We start from the raw sequence: 14,729 nt of genomic DNA on the forward strand, positions 1-14,729 counted from the left end.
TATTGACTGACTAATTTGAGATAATGCGTACCATCTATTTGCACCTAACATGCATCACCAATTCACCACTCTTTTAACTTTAATTGTTCAACCCCAGGATTAGTTCTCACCCCAAAAAATAGGACCAGAGAATTTTTTTTTTTTAAAAGGAATATTTCTTTTGTTAAGAAGAAAACAAACTCACATGTGGGAAACATTCCTAGAGCTCGACCGTAAAACTTAATTTTACATATATAGTGTATATGCAAGAGATTATATCATGTTTTTACCCACTATTTTAACCACTATTATATATATATATATATATAACATGTATGAAAATCTGGTTGTTCAAAAAAAAAAATAACATGTATGAAAATTAAACTTTATACGGAAAATGCAGTAAAAATGACATTTACAAAACTAAGTCCTTGTTGTTAAAAAAAAAAAAAACTAAGTCCAAAAACAACATTTATATGAAAGTCAGTTCTCAAAAAAGAAAAGAAAACACTTACATGACAGATTGGATTCATGATCTGATCATTACATGTTTTAGTGGGTATTTAATATTAGAGCATAAGGGATTACATATGACAGTAAGCCCAACCTAGGCCCAGTAGTTTTTGTTCTTACCCAAGAAAAACTAATTGAACCAAATGAATAAGCCATGAACTGGGTTAAGTTACAAGACCGGTTTGATGGAGAACTGAACCAGAGAGTCAGTGAATCCCTGGCCCTGGGTGAGAAGTTCATCGAGAGCAGAGCAGCGGCGATTGAATCCGGAAACAAAACTGATTTTGCAAATACTTCTTCTTTGTTTATAATAGCTATTTAATGAGGATCCTTGTGATCCACGCAACTAATGCTTATACATTAGACTAGGGTTTTTGAAAATACCTGAAGCATGGCACAAGTAAAAGAGTAAATGAAATGGTTGTTCTTGACTTTACTATGCTACTTGTTATGTCCTGCATCCCCTGAAATGAAACAGAGTAAGCCCCTTCTCAAGCTAATGTACAATCTCAGCTCCTGCACATGAGCTCTTACAATAAGGTGGGGTTACTTTGGGACAGATGGCATGCAGTTGCTTCATGGATATGGGATGATCAAGACGAAAACGTGTGGGATATGTCGGGTGGCTTTTGATGGTTGTTGCCCCTGATTGCAAGGGATGATTGTCCTCTAAGTAAACTTCTCTGCTTTTCATGTTATATTACTTAGGACGCACACATTTTCTCATGCTGGCTGAAACATTGTTTACTTGCTTATTGTATGATAAATAAACAAAAGTGTTCGTCTTAAGACCGTTTTGTTATGGTGTTAGGGCAGTTTGGGGAGCTTGCAACCACGCTTTTCATCTGCACTGTATATTGAAATGGGTGAATTCGCAGACGAGCCAAGCTCATTGCCCCATGTGTCGAAGAGAATGGCAGTTCAAAGAGGGTTTGTCTTAAGTGCTTTGAGATTATCTCTTGGGAGAGTTGTGTTTGGACCATTGAAGTAAGAGTTTTGATCAATGCTCAAGTGAAGCTCAGAGTGTTTCTGAAGCTTGGCTTGATTTGATTGCTTGGACAAATTAATGAGAAATCAAGAAACTGTATACATAACATCGTGATGTTGTTGTTTTATGCTTAGGTATAACAACCGGTAGGTGAGTGCGTTTGCTGTTCCTCGTGGGTATCGCAAACGGTGCCAAGTAATGGGGGCCATTTATTGGTGATGAAATGATGCGTGTAACGAGGGGCTATATAACGTAAGGTTTAGACTTATTACTACCACCAAGGCAACACAAATTCCGATTTCAAAGTATAGCATTAAAAATCCAATTAACAAACCATATCTTCTTTATATCAACAGAAAATTATATAACAATGCAAACACAACATAAGAAGCGATGAATCGGTCACACATAACGAGTAGAGGACAACACGACGAAACAGCTGTTCCTACATAATAACAACAAATGCAAAGTTAAAAAGTTATCTGAAAATTCTTGTACAACGAGTCTAATATGCAAATGTTAAAAAAAAAAAAACTCAGAAACTCTCTATATCAGCAGTCTTAGACCATGATTAATCCGGATTCTTATGGTGAAGTTCTTAGTTTTCTTAGTTTCGGCTAAGAACCGTTTTCTATCTTTTAACTAAGAATTTCATATTTTTTAATTAAAAAAAACTAATAACCGTTTTTTAAATAAGAAATATAAGAACCGGTTTTTAGCCGAAAAATGTAAAAAACAAATGTCAAATCATAAATTAAAAACTCCAAATTGAGGCTAGTTTAATCATGCTCTTACTGATCTGGTCTGTTTCAGAAAATACCATTAATAATATCTTAATTAAAACTAACTTGAAATATAATTATTATCATAACATAAGTTCTTAGTTTTGATGATTCTGTGTGTAAAACATCTGAATTCACATGGTGTATAGCGTATGTTCACCACCTCGTTCTTTTTTTTTTCGATGACAAAAAAAAACAATTCTTTTTTTTCTTTGTCACAAGTAGGGTTGACCACCACCTAAACTTTTTTTTTTTTAAACATCACCACCACCTAAACATATACTTGATTTTCCCAATGAAAATTAGTACTAATAAAAGTTTATACCAAAAGAAGAATCTTCTAAAATCTCGTTCCATGGGCATGATCATGACATGTGTGTATATGCTAACATATAGAGAAACGAGAGTAAAAGAGAAAAAGCTTACAAGGAGATGAAGATACAAGAAAAGAGGATAGATGGTAAATCATTTGGTGAGGACAAAAAGAGCGTAGATGATCCCAGGAAGATATCCAAGCAGCGTCAAAACCAAACATATCCAAAACTCTACCTGCCACAAAATATATTTAAAAATTCATATTTATTGTGAATATGTGAATCAAGAACTACATATTATATGAGTCGAGTAATTAAAAAATCTATGCAGAATTAATTACCCCGCAACCATATCTGAGAAAGACTCCAAGAGGAGGCAAGAGGATAGCGAGAAGAATATCTATGAAAGTAGCTGTTCCCATCTTCTTTTTAGCTCTTTTTGATGCTTGTGTGAAATTATTAAAGCTTCAAAGTGTGTTTGTGTCTTTCTTCTTTACTCTCTCCTTCATGTACCTCTCACATTATATAGACCTAACTCTTGAGATACTTAAAAGCCACGTGGTGCTTACCTTTTTTTTCTTTTTTCATTTTCCTATATAGTTTCCTGAAATTTAGCATCAGCATTAGGAACATCCATATAGTTTCACTTAGCGCGTCACATACCCGTGATGTCGGCGGTGATACATGTATTTCAACATTATGAATTTTTAGTCAGTCGTTATGATCCAACTTCCAAAGGGTCAACGTCACATATGTATATCAACGTCACATTATCTCGTGATATAATTATTGTGACCGACATTAAAAGGTATTACTGTAAATAACCGTTAGTTACATTCACTCATGTTGCATTTATTTTGTAGATAAAACATGACAATATTTATCCCTTCAACAAAACGACATGCCGTTTCAGACAAAAGTAGGTATGATAAGCATCCACTATCGTTGACGTGAAATCGACTACACATTGTAGCGACCAAAAATGAATATATTTTTAACCTTTTTTTTTTTTTTTTTTTTGTAACAAAATATATTTTTAACCAAAATTGAATATTTAAACAACAGAAGAGGTAAGTTCCAACAACAATAAAATGTATGTTTTATCCATGTAAATAATGCTTTAGACTTGGGCAGACGAAAATGAAACAATGTTTTGGCCTCGTTAAAAAAGCTCAGAATTGGACAAGTTATTTATACTACTTTTTTTTAAAAAAGTTTGGTTTCAGTCTAGATATCCCCAAATCAAAGAAAATGCTTTAGCAACATGCTACATACGTCAATTACTATAAATTTGCTGGTTGTCGATATCACTTGCATTGTTTTTTGTCTTCCTCATTTTTCACCGTTAATATGGTTTATTATTCTCTTGTTGTAGTGCATGACACTAATGTAGACACTAGACACTTAAAATTTGGTAGGAGGCATCCAGTTGGAATCCTTATTTTTTTTAACAGTAAAATTTCATTAAAAAGAAGATTAAAGGGTGGAGAGTGCCTTGATCGTATGGTCGATTCAATTCGATAATTAATCGTAATCGTATATTTAAAAACTGGGCTATGAACAAGTGGTGGGGATGATGATTGTGTTGTGTATCTCATGGACCACGTGAATTTTATCATATGGTGTAAAATTGTTTGTGGCGAATTGAGAGACGTGACCATGGAATTATATAAAGTAGGATTTAAATTTCTATTGTAGTGGTCCAAATCAAACCTACGCCACTTCCAGCATTTTACCAATAGTTATAACACGAAATAAAAATGGCCTCAAATGAACCAAGATTTTTTTTTCAGATCAACATAAATTATATAATAATAAAAAGGGACAACAACGATGATTAATTGCTGATAACATAAAATAAATGATGAATCACTCCCAATGAGCTAACACGATAAAGCAGCATGTTCCCCCTACACAACAGCAAAATGTAAAATTAAGCTTGGTCAGTAGATTCCTTAAACTATAGATAAAATAAAATAAGATTCAACTTAACCAAAACTCGTTCTATAGTCATCACATGCACGTATGTAGCTTTATACAATTATAAAAATATATACCGTGGGAGAGAGATATATAGTGAAGAAAGCTTACGAGGAGACCAAACGGAAAGAACAGAAGAGCTAAGAACAATCATTCCCTGGTGATGGCATAAACAGCGTAGATGATCCCGGGAATATAACCAAGCAGCGTCAATATCAAACATATCCAAAACTCAACCTGTAAAAGAACAAAATAATTTAACTTGTCACAATTTTATTATACGAGTAATTATAAGATGAAAAAGAAATCACAGAAGTAGTCAGAGTGAAGAGAAAGTTTACGCTGCAGCCAAACTTGAGAAAGACGCCGAGAGGAGGCAAGAGGATAGCAATAAGGATCTCTACGACAGTGGCTGCGCCCATTTTGAAGATCTTGAAATTTCTTACAAGATAAGCCACTAAGTTGTAAGATAACTTCTCTTGATGATTTTGGACTCTTTGACACCTTCTCGCTATATATATACCATACTTTATGAGCGTATTTGTACTTCTCTTTTATCTAGACTATATGTACAATAGAAATAGAAAAGATCCAACAGTCAAATCATTATAGGGAATGTGTTGAAAAATGAAATTTGATGATATGAATGATTTGATGTTGAGTAGATTCATCATCTTGAATAAGAACAAATTGATGACTATCAAAGATATATGTCACTTTTAAAAGATTTTTTATATTTTCATATCTTTCTAATTATTTAAAATCAAGATTCTTATTATAAACTAATTTAGACATAAAATAATAATAATTAATTAATAAATAATAAGTTTAATTTTATTATATAAAATTATTTTACTGTCTAAAAATTGAATATGTGTTGAATAATAAGGTGGAAAAAAAAACTGATATAAAATGTTAAAAATAAATAGAAAGGTGTTGAATCTTGAAACTATTATAAATAGTTAAGGGTATAACTAATTTTTTCATTTTGGTAAACGTTGTCTATCCTTGCTCTTTGTGGTAAAGAGGTACTATCCAACAATAATATTCCACAAAATTAGTCAAACATAACTCTCAAATTAATAATTTAAATATTTCATGAATTATATAGTTTTTATTAATCAATTTTTCTTGCAATTTTTAGTTTTACTATATGTTTTGAGTCATCAATCCAATTGATCAAAACATTACTAATGAGATTAAACAGTATATCTGTTAATATTAAAATTACTAGAGATTTTTTCCGCGCTTCGCGCGGATTGTGTCTTATAAATTTATTTTATTTATGATATTATTTGTTGGTTTTTTTCTTTTACATTAACTTCTTGTTTTTCCAATGTTAGTTTTTCTTAATTTAAATTTATATGTTTATAATTTTTTATTTTTCTTGTTGTAGATGGAGAATTATATTTTTATTGATGGTATTTTGTAAGTGACATAAACTTTTTGAAATTTTAAAACAATGTTACATATAGTACGATTAATACATTAAAGAAGAGAAAGATATTCAGACACATTTTACACAGGTTTTATATGCATAATTTTAAACATTATATATGTATATATTATAAGTTTGAAACATGTAAATGCTTTCTAAACCTAAATACTTATTCTGAGTTTACATAACTTATCGAAAATTTTATCTTTTTTTTTTAATTTAAATCCCAGAAAAAAATATCAAAAAGTCAGTATAGATGGTTTTTTTAGGCTTTTAAATCAACACTGAAAAATTACATGAATCAGATAACAACACTTTTATAAACAATTGGATAAAATTTGACCGAGTCAAAGATTTTCACACAATATGTTCTTTCTTCTTCAAATTGCGAAGAGCCTATAGGCACAAGAAAAAAAATCATAATTTTTGTTTTCACTTATATAACATTTTTTCTCCTTTACACATGGAGTTTATTACACTGCTATAAGCAATGGAAAACTCTATTCATATAAGATTCACATCTATGCATTTTGACAAAGAAGAATTTTAGCCATCTTTAGTTTCGGAATGGACCAACTTCAGTCATATACACTATATTTTCTCTATGATTCAAATATTACAATTTTAATATATGTGCAAATTTCCATGTGAAAAAGCATGCACGTCATCTATCATTCAACCTTTTACTTTTTCCAAAGTAAACACAATAATCCTCGTTTGGTTAGCTCCACAAACTAATCTCTTTGGATCAGTTTACTAAAAAATATGGATACTAATGTCAGAAAAGAATATAAGCACTATCAACAATAAATATTGGCACAAGACTGTTTGGTTCAAGGAACATATTCAACATAATGCGTTTATATCATGGTTGGCTTTGCGGAGAAGACTGCCAACCAAGGATCGCTTGAGGCGTTGGGGGTTAAATGTCTCAGGAACGTGCGTCATTTGTAATCTGGAAATAGAGACTCACCATTATCTCTTATTTGAATGCTCTTTCTCTCGCTTGATATAGGAGCCTTTTGCTGCTGAAGTTTGGATTTTTCCTCCGGCTGATCTACACTCTGTTGCAGCCTGGATCAATCAACCTCGCGTCAACGCAGATGCACATGCTACTCCACTCATCAAGCTCTACTTTCAGTCCGCCATCTACCTGCTGTGGAAAGAGCGTAATGCTCGTGTGTTCACAGCTGTCTCCTCACCTTCATCAGTCATCCTTGGCTCTCTCGACCGTATGATGTGTGACCGTCTCCTCTCTTACCCGGCAAGTTCTTCTTTCTCCTCTTCCCTACTTCTTTTTATCTTTCTTGTATAAGACCTCCTTAATGCTTTTTTCACCTTAAGTTGTTGTTGGTTGTTTTTGTTTCCTTGCTGTAATAAGTTGTTTAAAAATAACAGTGTAACCTTTCAGAAAATGATAATTTTAACATCTTACCCAAAAAAACAACAATTATTGACTTATTTATGTGAATATACATTTTATTTTAAATCATTATAGTGGACGAAGAAAGCACCATAATTTGTACAACAAATTTTCTTAAATTCACCTCATCATGCTCACCATTTTACCATTTTCTTCTTCACCCTCCTTGGCTATTTTTTCTTTATTTATAACTACAATATAAAATTATAAACTATATATATTATAAATTAATAATTTATTACCCTTGAAGTCTAACGATTAAAAATAGAACATAATTCAATATAGATATATGATTCTACTAATAAATTAGCAGTTACAAATTTAAAATTTCTAAAAATATCAAAAGTCGTGTGTTAGTTAATTATCTTCTAAATGATATTTATTTCTAATTTTTTTTGGAAGAGAATATTTTGGCTGAGGTTGTTACTTCCAAAAGCCTTGAATTTAGTCTCTTTTATATAGTAGGATAATTCTATAAAGATGTGACTGTCACATTAATACATTAGATTACTCTTTCATGTGATAATACAAACTAATATCCTCAGATTTATCAGTTCTGAACCAAAAAACATTTTATAGGATATATCATTTAAATTGAAGGTGATGTGGGAGTAAATAAATGGTCATGTATATGTAGATGGCGTGCACGAAACATAAATGTTTAACCTAGAATTAACGTATTAGTTAAAAATTAAAACTCTTTTCTTAAGTGAAAAGCTCAAATTTGACTAAACTTCATGGTACTTGTAAGAAACTTAAGTGGCTTAACCCACAAGGTACACGTAGCACAAACACAACTCATTATAAGTTTTAAAACCTTAACATTACTATCAAACCATATTGTTGTCGGAATACGAATGTGGGCCGGGACAATCCCCGCCGTATATGTCGGTGAGCGGTATGCCCATACATATAACTCTCACACCTTCTACCTACAGGATCATAACACGTGGATAATCCACATGCCTTCAGGTCTGTCAACACATTTTCCGGCCGTCCTCTCACGTGTCAAGACCATGCTCCATAAAAACATTGGCATATGCTTGATTACTTTACACTCCTTCCGTATGTTCATTTTCTCAGTTTGTATTCGCTGTATCGTATGGGTACCAATATAGATGCATGGCTGGCTGTAGATATAAATATGCATGAGCTACACATCATTTTTTTTTTTTTTTTTTTTTTTTTTTTTTTGCTAAAAGGTAAATATCATATTAATGAAAGTTCAGATTTACAAACAAGTAGACCTAATTTATGTTACACCTTGGCAAAAAAAGAGAAAAAACAAGGTAATAACAAAATGAAGATGAACTAAAAGAAGATCAGTGCATCCACTTAGCCATGAGGTTTTGGAATTGCTTCCGGTTCCTCCTAGCAGTGATTGTGTTTCGAATTTCTCTGTCAATGAGCCTGAAGATCACTGATGGAGTCTGAGTGAACTGGTTATGCAACACATTGTTCCTTTGCTTCCAAAGGTGATAGATTGTACACTGGGCCACAAGCTTCCTTAACAGAGCTGGTGCAGAGGAGGAGGAACTTCTGATCCAGGATAGGAGTTCCGGCCAAGAGCAGAACCTGGTGCGAGGTGGATTGAGGTTGGCAATAGCAAGCCGCCAAACTTCCGAGCTATAGTCACATGAGAGGAATAGGTGGTCTCTTGATTCTTCATGAGCAGAACATAAGCAACAAGATGTATTTAATTGAAGACCCCAAGAAGCCAAGCGAGCTCTTGTTGGTAATCTGTCCATATTTGCAACCCACATCATTATGTACATTATGAATCTAATGTTATGACAGCAAAGCCTAGCTTATATGAAAAATCTTTGGAGCCAAAGCAAGAAAGCTGTGAGATCCTTAGTGACTCAGTGTGGATCATTCTACTCTGTCCAGCATAATAGCATATGTTCTTTTTTCCTAAAGCTGCTTTCGTAACACTGAATACTTTCATAAAATCACCATTATTGATTTAATATTCTTAGTTTTTATTTGATTATAAAATATTATGGCCGACACCAACGCTGCAACGCGTAACCATGGCATCAAATTAACACTAGACATGCTATTATTATATGTATCTACTTTAAACATGATGTCCTAATCAAAATGGTTCCTCTCCTTTTTCTTTCTTTGTTATAAAATAGGTGGTAATATCTTGATTAAAAAAGACCATTTGTTCTTATCTTTTCGACCGACGTTGGTCCGAGCATTTGGGTCCACTCTTACATATTTTGGACCTTGTCTGGAATTTAATCTAAGCCCATTACGGCCCATATTGGATCGCTGATTAATTACACGTCTGGAATGTCTCAAACACACATCCATAACACAAAGCCAAATCTTTGTTTGATTACAGATATTAACTTATCACCACACAAAGCCATACAACAAAGAAAAGAATGTTCTGCTTTCTTCTCCCACACGAAACAAAACCAACAAAATAAATAAATAAACACTTGAAAGACTTCAAAGGAACCCATCACTTGGCTATGATCTCTTCTTTGGTTTCTTCAGTTGTGATAGTCTTAGAGCTTGGAGACTTCCCAATGATTGCTTTCTTTGCCTTGACAAGAGACTGCTTCACCTTTGACATAATGCTGTTTGAATGTTTTGGCTTAACAACTTCTTCTTTGGTTGTGACTTCTGGTTGTGGCTTTGGCTCTTCGATCTCTTTAGCAGCAGTTGCTGTTTCTGCAACCTCTGGTACTTTCTCTGTGATTGATTCCTCTTGTTTGGTTCCTTCAGTTTCTTTCAAAGTCTCTTCGCTCTGGACATCTGCAGCAGGTGTTTCAGTGTCCTTCTTGATGTTCTCATCTTCGGTAGCTTTGGCTTCTTCACTCACTTTCTCTTTTTCATCCTTTGATGGTTCTTCCACCACTTGTTTCTCTTCAGTAGTGGTCTTCTCAGTGACATCAGGAGGAGAGGAAGCGTCTCCTTCAGTCTCCTTTTTGGAGGCAGTGTCTAAATCTTGGTTTATTGGTACAGTTTCTTCAGGCAACAAAGCAGTACCAGATTCAGAAGTATGTTCATCCTTGGAGTTGATACCGGAGTCTTTGGTCTCAACAACAATGCTATCCTCAAGCTCAACCTTAGCTTCTTCTGTTGTTTCAGGTGTTTTTACTACTTCAGCTTCTGGTGCCAGTTCCTTTGCTTTCTCAGGCTGAGCCTCGGCTTTTTCAGAAGTCTCTGGCTTTGGCTCAACTTCAAGAACCTCAACATCTACGGTCTCTACTGATACTTCTTTAACAAGCTGAACATCAATTGGTTCCACCTGTTTGCCTCCGGCTTCATCTGTTGATTCAGAAACATCAACCATCTTCTTCTCCTCCTCCTTATCATTGTTGTCTTCTTCAGCAACACTCTCCACGGCTAGCTTCTCTTCTGCTTCAATCTTAACTTCTTCAACACTCTCTTTCACAAGGGTTGGTTCTTTAAGCTCCATTTGTTCAGCTACCTTCTCCTCACCATTCTCATCTTTTCCTTTCCCTTCTTCTGCTTTCTCCACATCATCTGCTTGGACATTAACCACTGCAACAACCTCTTTCACAAGGGTTGGTTCTTCAAGTCCCACTTGTTCAGCTACCTTCTCCTCACCATTCTCATCTTTCCCCTTATCATTAGATTCATCTGCTTTCACCACTTCTGCAGCCTCCTCCACATCTGCAGGTATCTCTTTCTCCGGTACACCAGCAGGAGTCTGAACAGTCTTCTCCTCCTCAATCGTCAGGTTTGAATCTGAAACCGGTTTATCTTTCACCACATCCACAGTTTCTGACAAAACAATCTCTTTCTCCATCAGCTTAGCCTCGTCGTTCACCTTGGTCTCCAGTGGCTGCATCAGGTATAAGTAAAACACACTCTATTATTCTCTTGTTAAATAGAAAACTCACTAACTATTGCTTAGTTTATTGTGAAACTCTAATCATACTTAAGAAATGTAAGAAGAGTTTTCAATGGTTTCTTAAAACAACCATGTGCTATCATCAACAACTTCTTCTAATTATTGTTTAATAATTCTCCGGATTCTTACAGAATAAGAGGATTAAAACCATACTGAGCATTCCAAAACAATGAAAGACACAAAACAAATCTTATCTCCTTGACTCTAACCAAACTTTCATAGTTGCAGGTACATATACATACATAGAAGAGTATAAACATATGTAATAAAATTCTATAAAGCCAGAGGGAGAATATCTGAACTAGCTTACCTTTTCAGACATAGTTGCAGTTGCGGTCTGAGAATCAGAAGCCATGAAAGAAGATTCAGAAGGGAGGAGAACAAAAAAAAGTAGTGGACAGGGTTCAAACTTCAAAAGTTTCAGATCATTTGTTGAAGAAAAACACTCACACATATAATCATCACAAAGTGGGGAACACTGTATAGCTGTCTCTCACACTAGAACCAGGTTGTCAAGTGTCAACACACTCTGTATATTCTCTTTACTCTTTTCACTATTATATTGTTTGATATTTTATGAAATAAAAAGATTAGTTTAGCTAGAAGAATTATTTCTCTTTGATTGCACTTAAAACTTTGTTTTGAGGTTTTATTATTGTTTTTCCAGAGAAGCAAAATTAATAATACAATTCTCCAATGAGACATTGGTTAATGCTTAAGGATACAAAAGCCTCTCTCCGTTTGAGAGAAGCTTTTCTAAGGTTTATGTATATAAATCAAAATCATCTGAACACCATGTTGTGGCAGCTCTTGTCACATGGGTAAGGACAATCAACTAACTTCACTTCTGCTCTATCAAAATACCAATCTCCCACAGCTATTGCCACTGCCTACATTCCATAACACAAAGCCAAGATCAGATTCTTCTGTGTACCTTTGTTTGTGTGTGAATGATTTGAGCTTTTACCTTTTTACTGATGACAGGAGAATCATCTGCAAACCAAGTATCTTGCCTCTCGGTTTGGCAGTGAGCAAAGCAGGAGTTTATGAACAAACCGTTCTGTCTAGACATTGAGAAGCCCTTGACTACTCTCAGCATCTGATCCCTGAAACTTTGCAAGAACCGCATTTGACCAGAGGTGCATTTTTCATGGTTGAGTCTACAGTCATGCCAAAAGCCACTAGGATCAGCTGATTTTGGAGCTATGCTGCTTTGTATCTGATTATAACAAAACTTGTAATGTGAGCATAACCATCAAAGGAGAATTACCTAAGCAATGTAATGTTCCTTACCTGCCATGTATCATATGCTGCGTTGACAATGAAAAGTGGAGTTTTCATCTGACTGATCAGATTCTCTGGGAAGAAACACTGCACAGAACAAAAAGGAATTCATAAACTACAACACTTTGAATGGTCAGTTTCCGGTTTGCAATAGCATCATGAGAGAATGTACTACCGAAGTTGGATCGAGATGGTTTGTGCAGATACGAGGCAGGTTGTTCTTCACACTCTGAAACTCTACTATACCATTGTATAAGTTCCTTATTGTTCGTCCACCAGACACATCAGCTCTGTGTATTAACAGAAACAGACCACTCAGTAACAGTTTACTTAATCAAGAGAGTTTGGTGGATAAATAAACTAACGTGTCCAAGAACAAGCCTGCGTCACTTAAGCACTTGACTTTGGTGGAACCAGGGAACAAGTCTCTGAACTCATCGCAGCGTAAGATAGCTGCTAAACCACCAGCTGAGCATCCAGAGAGAAGTGCCTGACACAACAATAGAAAGTTCATAAGAAACTACTCTTAGTCTTTGATCCTGAAGTGTAGATTAAGAGAAGGTTTAAGTGTCAAACCTGGTCAGCGTATCTCATTCCATTGGCCTTCAAATCATCTATGGCTGCTCTCCAGATACGCTCTCCTCTAAACTGAAGCTGTGCAGCCTGTAAAAAAAGTTATAAACAAAAGCCAAAAAGATGCTCAAATGTACAGAACTTAAAACAAAGCCTCTATTTAACTCAACAGTGTAATGATTCTAACCTCATTCTGACCATCTCCACTGAAAGAAGCGCCATCACAGTAACGAAGCTTAACTCTATTCCAGTTAAAGAAGTCTGCAAAAAAGACAATGAGGATCAGTAAATCCTCAAAATTACTGACATTGTCGCACATCACATGAATAAATATTGAGAGACTAAACCAGGATTTTCTTGAGCTTTATCACTCAATATTCCTGTAAACTGAAGCTCTTTCTCCATGTAGTTAGATGACCCACGTCTAGTCTTCTTCCTGTATACACATGTCCTGACATTGTTGCACCATCCTCCTCCCTATTTATCATAATAATAAACATTAACAATGGAGAACTATAAACAGTAGCTTTCATAGATAAACAAATCATTCACTAAACCTCTAATTGAATGAGCCAACTGTTAGCTCCAGATCCATGTCCACGGTGCAAGTGGTATCCAGGCAATGTTCCATCCAAACAAACTGTGTGATAAGACACAACCAAATCCAGGTTAAATCACTTTCAAATATTTTTCTAGTGACACATCACAACATAACATACTCTGATCATATGAATTACTTAAATTTTGTTTATAGAAACATTATTCTAAGCAGGAATCGTGAATAATACATAACAGTAAACGTAAAAACCAAGTTAAAATCTGGAAGGGGACAAGAGACATAACAAACAAACAAGCTGAGAAGAATGTAGTTGAAGTGAATAAAGTGAAGAACACACAAAAAGGTAAAAGAACACATAAAAAAAAAGTAAATAAAGAGAGATCTAGTGACAGAAGCAGAGAGAGTACCAGCTCCTGAGTCAGCTCCTCTGATAAGAGTGAGACCAACTAATAAAGGGTTCAGATTGGAGCTATACTTGGAGAATCCAAACTCCAGTTCCTCAATGCGGTCTATCTCTGTTACATTGAAGTCTAAATACTCATTTGCTTGAGTTCCTAGTATCAGCCAGCAAGCTACAATAAACCCTACCAACAACAAAAGCTTCACCATTCTCTCTCACTGGAGAGAAGAGTGAAAGCAAGAAAAGGATAAAGAAACAGATCTCTGGGAGTGAGAGATAGAGAAGAAACAAACAAACTTTAAAGCCAAACACTCAGTGTAATAAAAAAAAGGAATCAATCGTTGTAGGGAAAAAAATCTTTGTAGGAAAAAAAAGAGCTTTTCTGACTAGAAAATAAAAATAAAAATATTGAAAAGAGTTTCATGGCTGGATTCACGGTTGGAGTTTTATTTATGTTTTAGATTAATTCACTCTCTTATTAATATGATAAAGACAGAGACCATCTTAAACTGTTTCCTAGATCTTAGTTCACATTTAAAACACACAGCATCAAATAAAGGACTGCGGCAACAACAACAGAAAAAAGCAGATGTAATTA

At 34.6% G+C, this 14,729-nt stretch overlaps 5 protein-coding genes across 7 annotated transcripts; all 5 read right to left on the bottom strand.

The window, feature by feature from the left end:
• Positions 1-1,772: 1,772 nt before the first annotated feature.
• Positions 1,773-3,016, bottom strand: LOC103859118 (hydrophobic protein RCI2A). Of its 2 annotated transcripts, none has more exons than XM_009136607.3 (3): positions 2,918-3,016; positions 2,689-2,811; positions 1,773-1,919 (listed from the first exon to the last, which is right to left on the bottom strand). In XM_009136607.3, the coding sequence occupies exons 1-2, from the start codon at positions 2,996-2,998 to the stop codon at positions 2,728-2,730; spliced, it is 165 nt and encodes a 54-aa protein (XP_009134855.1). In that variant the 5' UTR covers positions 2,999-3,016; the 3' UTR covers positions 1,773-1,919; positions 2,689-2,727. The 2 variants fall into 2 exon arrangements, with proteins under 2 accessions (XP_009134855.1, XP_009134854.1); XM_009136606.3 differs by having other exon boundaries at positions 1,773-1,925.
• Positions 1,804-5,784, bottom strand: LOC103859119 (hydrophobic protein RCI2A). Its single transcript, XM_009136608.3, has 5 exons — positions 4,898-5,784; positions 4,668-4,793; positions 2,918-4,486; positions 2,689-2,811; positions 1,804-1,925 (listed from the first exon to the last, which is right to left on the bottom strand). The coding sequence occupies exons 1-2, from the start codon at positions 4,976-4,978 to the stop codon at positions 4,707-4,709; spliced, it is 168 nt and encodes a 55-aa protein (XP_009134856.1). The 5' UTR covers positions 4,979-5,784; the 3' UTR covers positions 1,804-1,925; positions 2,689-2,811; positions 2,918-4,486; positions 4,668-4,706.
• Positions 5,785-8,580: 2,796 nt separating this feature from the next.
• LOC108871268 lies at positions 8,581-9,484 on the bottom strand. Its single transcript, XM_018657562.2, has one exon. It carries the CDS (start codon positions 9,190-9,192, stop codon positions 8,740-8,742), a length of 453 nt encoding a protein of 150 aa, XP_018513078.1. The 5' UTR covers positions 9,193-9,484; the 3' UTR covers positions 8,581-8,739.
• Positions 9,485-9,719: 235 nt separating this feature from the next.
• Positions 9,720-11,859, bottom strand: LOC103859122 (retinitis pigmentosa 1-like 1 protein). Of its 2 annotated transcripts, XM_033287046.1 has the most exons (3): positions 11,626-11,859; positions 10,787-11,246; positions 9,720-10,714 (listed from the first exon to the last, which is right to left on the bottom strand). In XM_033287046.1, exons 1-3 carry the CDS (start codon positions 11,767-11,769, stop codon positions 9,894-9,896), a joined length of 1,425 nt encoding a protein of 474 aa, XP_033142937.1. In that variant the 5' UTR covers positions 11,770-11,859; the 3' UTR covers positions 9,720-9,893. The 2 variants fall into 2 exon arrangements, with proteins under 2 accessions (XP_033142937.1, XP_009134858.2); XM_009136610.3 differs by having other exon boundaries at positions 9,720-11,246.
• A 50-nt stretch (positions 11,860-11,909) lies between these two features.
• Positions 11,910-14,552, bottom strand: LOC103859120 (pectin acetylesterase 12). The gene is made up of 10 exons (XM_009136609.3): positions 14,139-14,552; positions 13,730-13,812; positions 13,520-13,649; positions 13,360-13,433; positions 13,176-13,262; positions 12,965-13,089; positions 12,775-12,889; positions 12,609-12,686; positions 12,283-12,534; positions 11,910-12,205 (listed from the first exon to the last, which is right to left on the bottom strand). The coding sequence occupies exons 1-10, from the start codon at positions 14,338-14,340 to the stop codon at positions 12,098-12,100; spliced, it is 1,254 nt and encodes a 417-aa protein (XP_009134857.1). The 5' UTR covers positions 14,341-14,552; the 3' UTR covers positions 11,910-12,097.
• Positions 14,553-14,729: the final 177 nt, after the last annotated feature.

The sequence above is a fragment of the Brassica rapa genome, chromosome A03 (genome assembly GCF_000309985.2).
Source record: "Brassica rapa cultivar Chiifu-401-42 chromosome A03, CAAS_Brap_v3.01, whole genome shotgun sequence".
NCBI classification, from domain to species: Eukaryota; Viridiplantae; Streptophyta; class Magnoliopsida; order Brassicales; family Brassicaceae; genus Brassica; species Brassica rapa.

What these genes read in the sequence shown, in the direction of transcription:
- LOC103859120 (XM_009136609.3), bottom strand. Translation starts at nt 14,340, where the DNA reads ATGGTGAAGCTTTTGTTGTTGGTAGGGTTTATTGTAGCTTGCTGGCTG. An exon ending in GTTGGCTCATTCAATTAGAG is followed by an intron (nt 13,650 to 13,729) that starts GTTTAGTGAATG and finishes TATGATAAATAG; the next exon opens with GGAGGAGGATGGTGCAACAA. An exon ending in TAAAGCTCAAGAAAATCCTG is followed by an intron (nt 13,434 to 13,519) that starts GTTTAGTCTCTC and finishes TCTTTTTTGCAG; the next exon opens with ACTTCTTTAACTGGAATAGA.
- LOC103859118 (XM_009136607.3), bottom strand. Translation starts at nt 2,998, where the DNA reads ATGGGAACAGCTACTTTCATAGATATTCTTCTCGCTATCCTCTTGCCT. An exon ending in TTCTCAGATATGGTTGCGGG is followed by an intron (nt 2,812 to 2,917) that starts GTAATTAATTCT and finishes ATTTTGTGGCAG; the next exon opens with GTAGAGTTTTGGATATGTTT.
- LOC103859122 (XM_009136610.3), bottom strand. Translation starts at nt 11,769, where the DNA reads ATGTGTGAGTGTTTTTCTTCAACAAATGATCTGAAACTTTTGAAGTTT. An exon ending in CTGCAACTATGTCTGAAAAG is followed by an intron (nt 11,247 to 11,625) that starts GTAAGCTAGTTC and finishes TACCTGATGCAG; the next exon opens with CCACTGGAGACCAAGGTGAA.
- LOC103859119 (XM_009136608.3), bottom strand. Translation starts at nt 4,978, where the DNA reads ATGGGCGCAGCCACTGTCGTAGAGATCCTTATTGCTATCCTCTTGCCT. An exon ending in TTCTCAAGTTTGGCTGCAGC is followed by an intron (nt 4,794 to 4,897) that starts GTAAACTTTCTC and finishes GTTCTTTTACAG; the next exon opens with GTTGAGTTTTGGATATGTTT.
- LOC108871268 (XM_018657562.2), bottom strand. Translation starts at nt 9,192, where the DNA reads ATGTACATAATGATGTGGGTTGCAAATATGGACAGATTACCAACAAGA.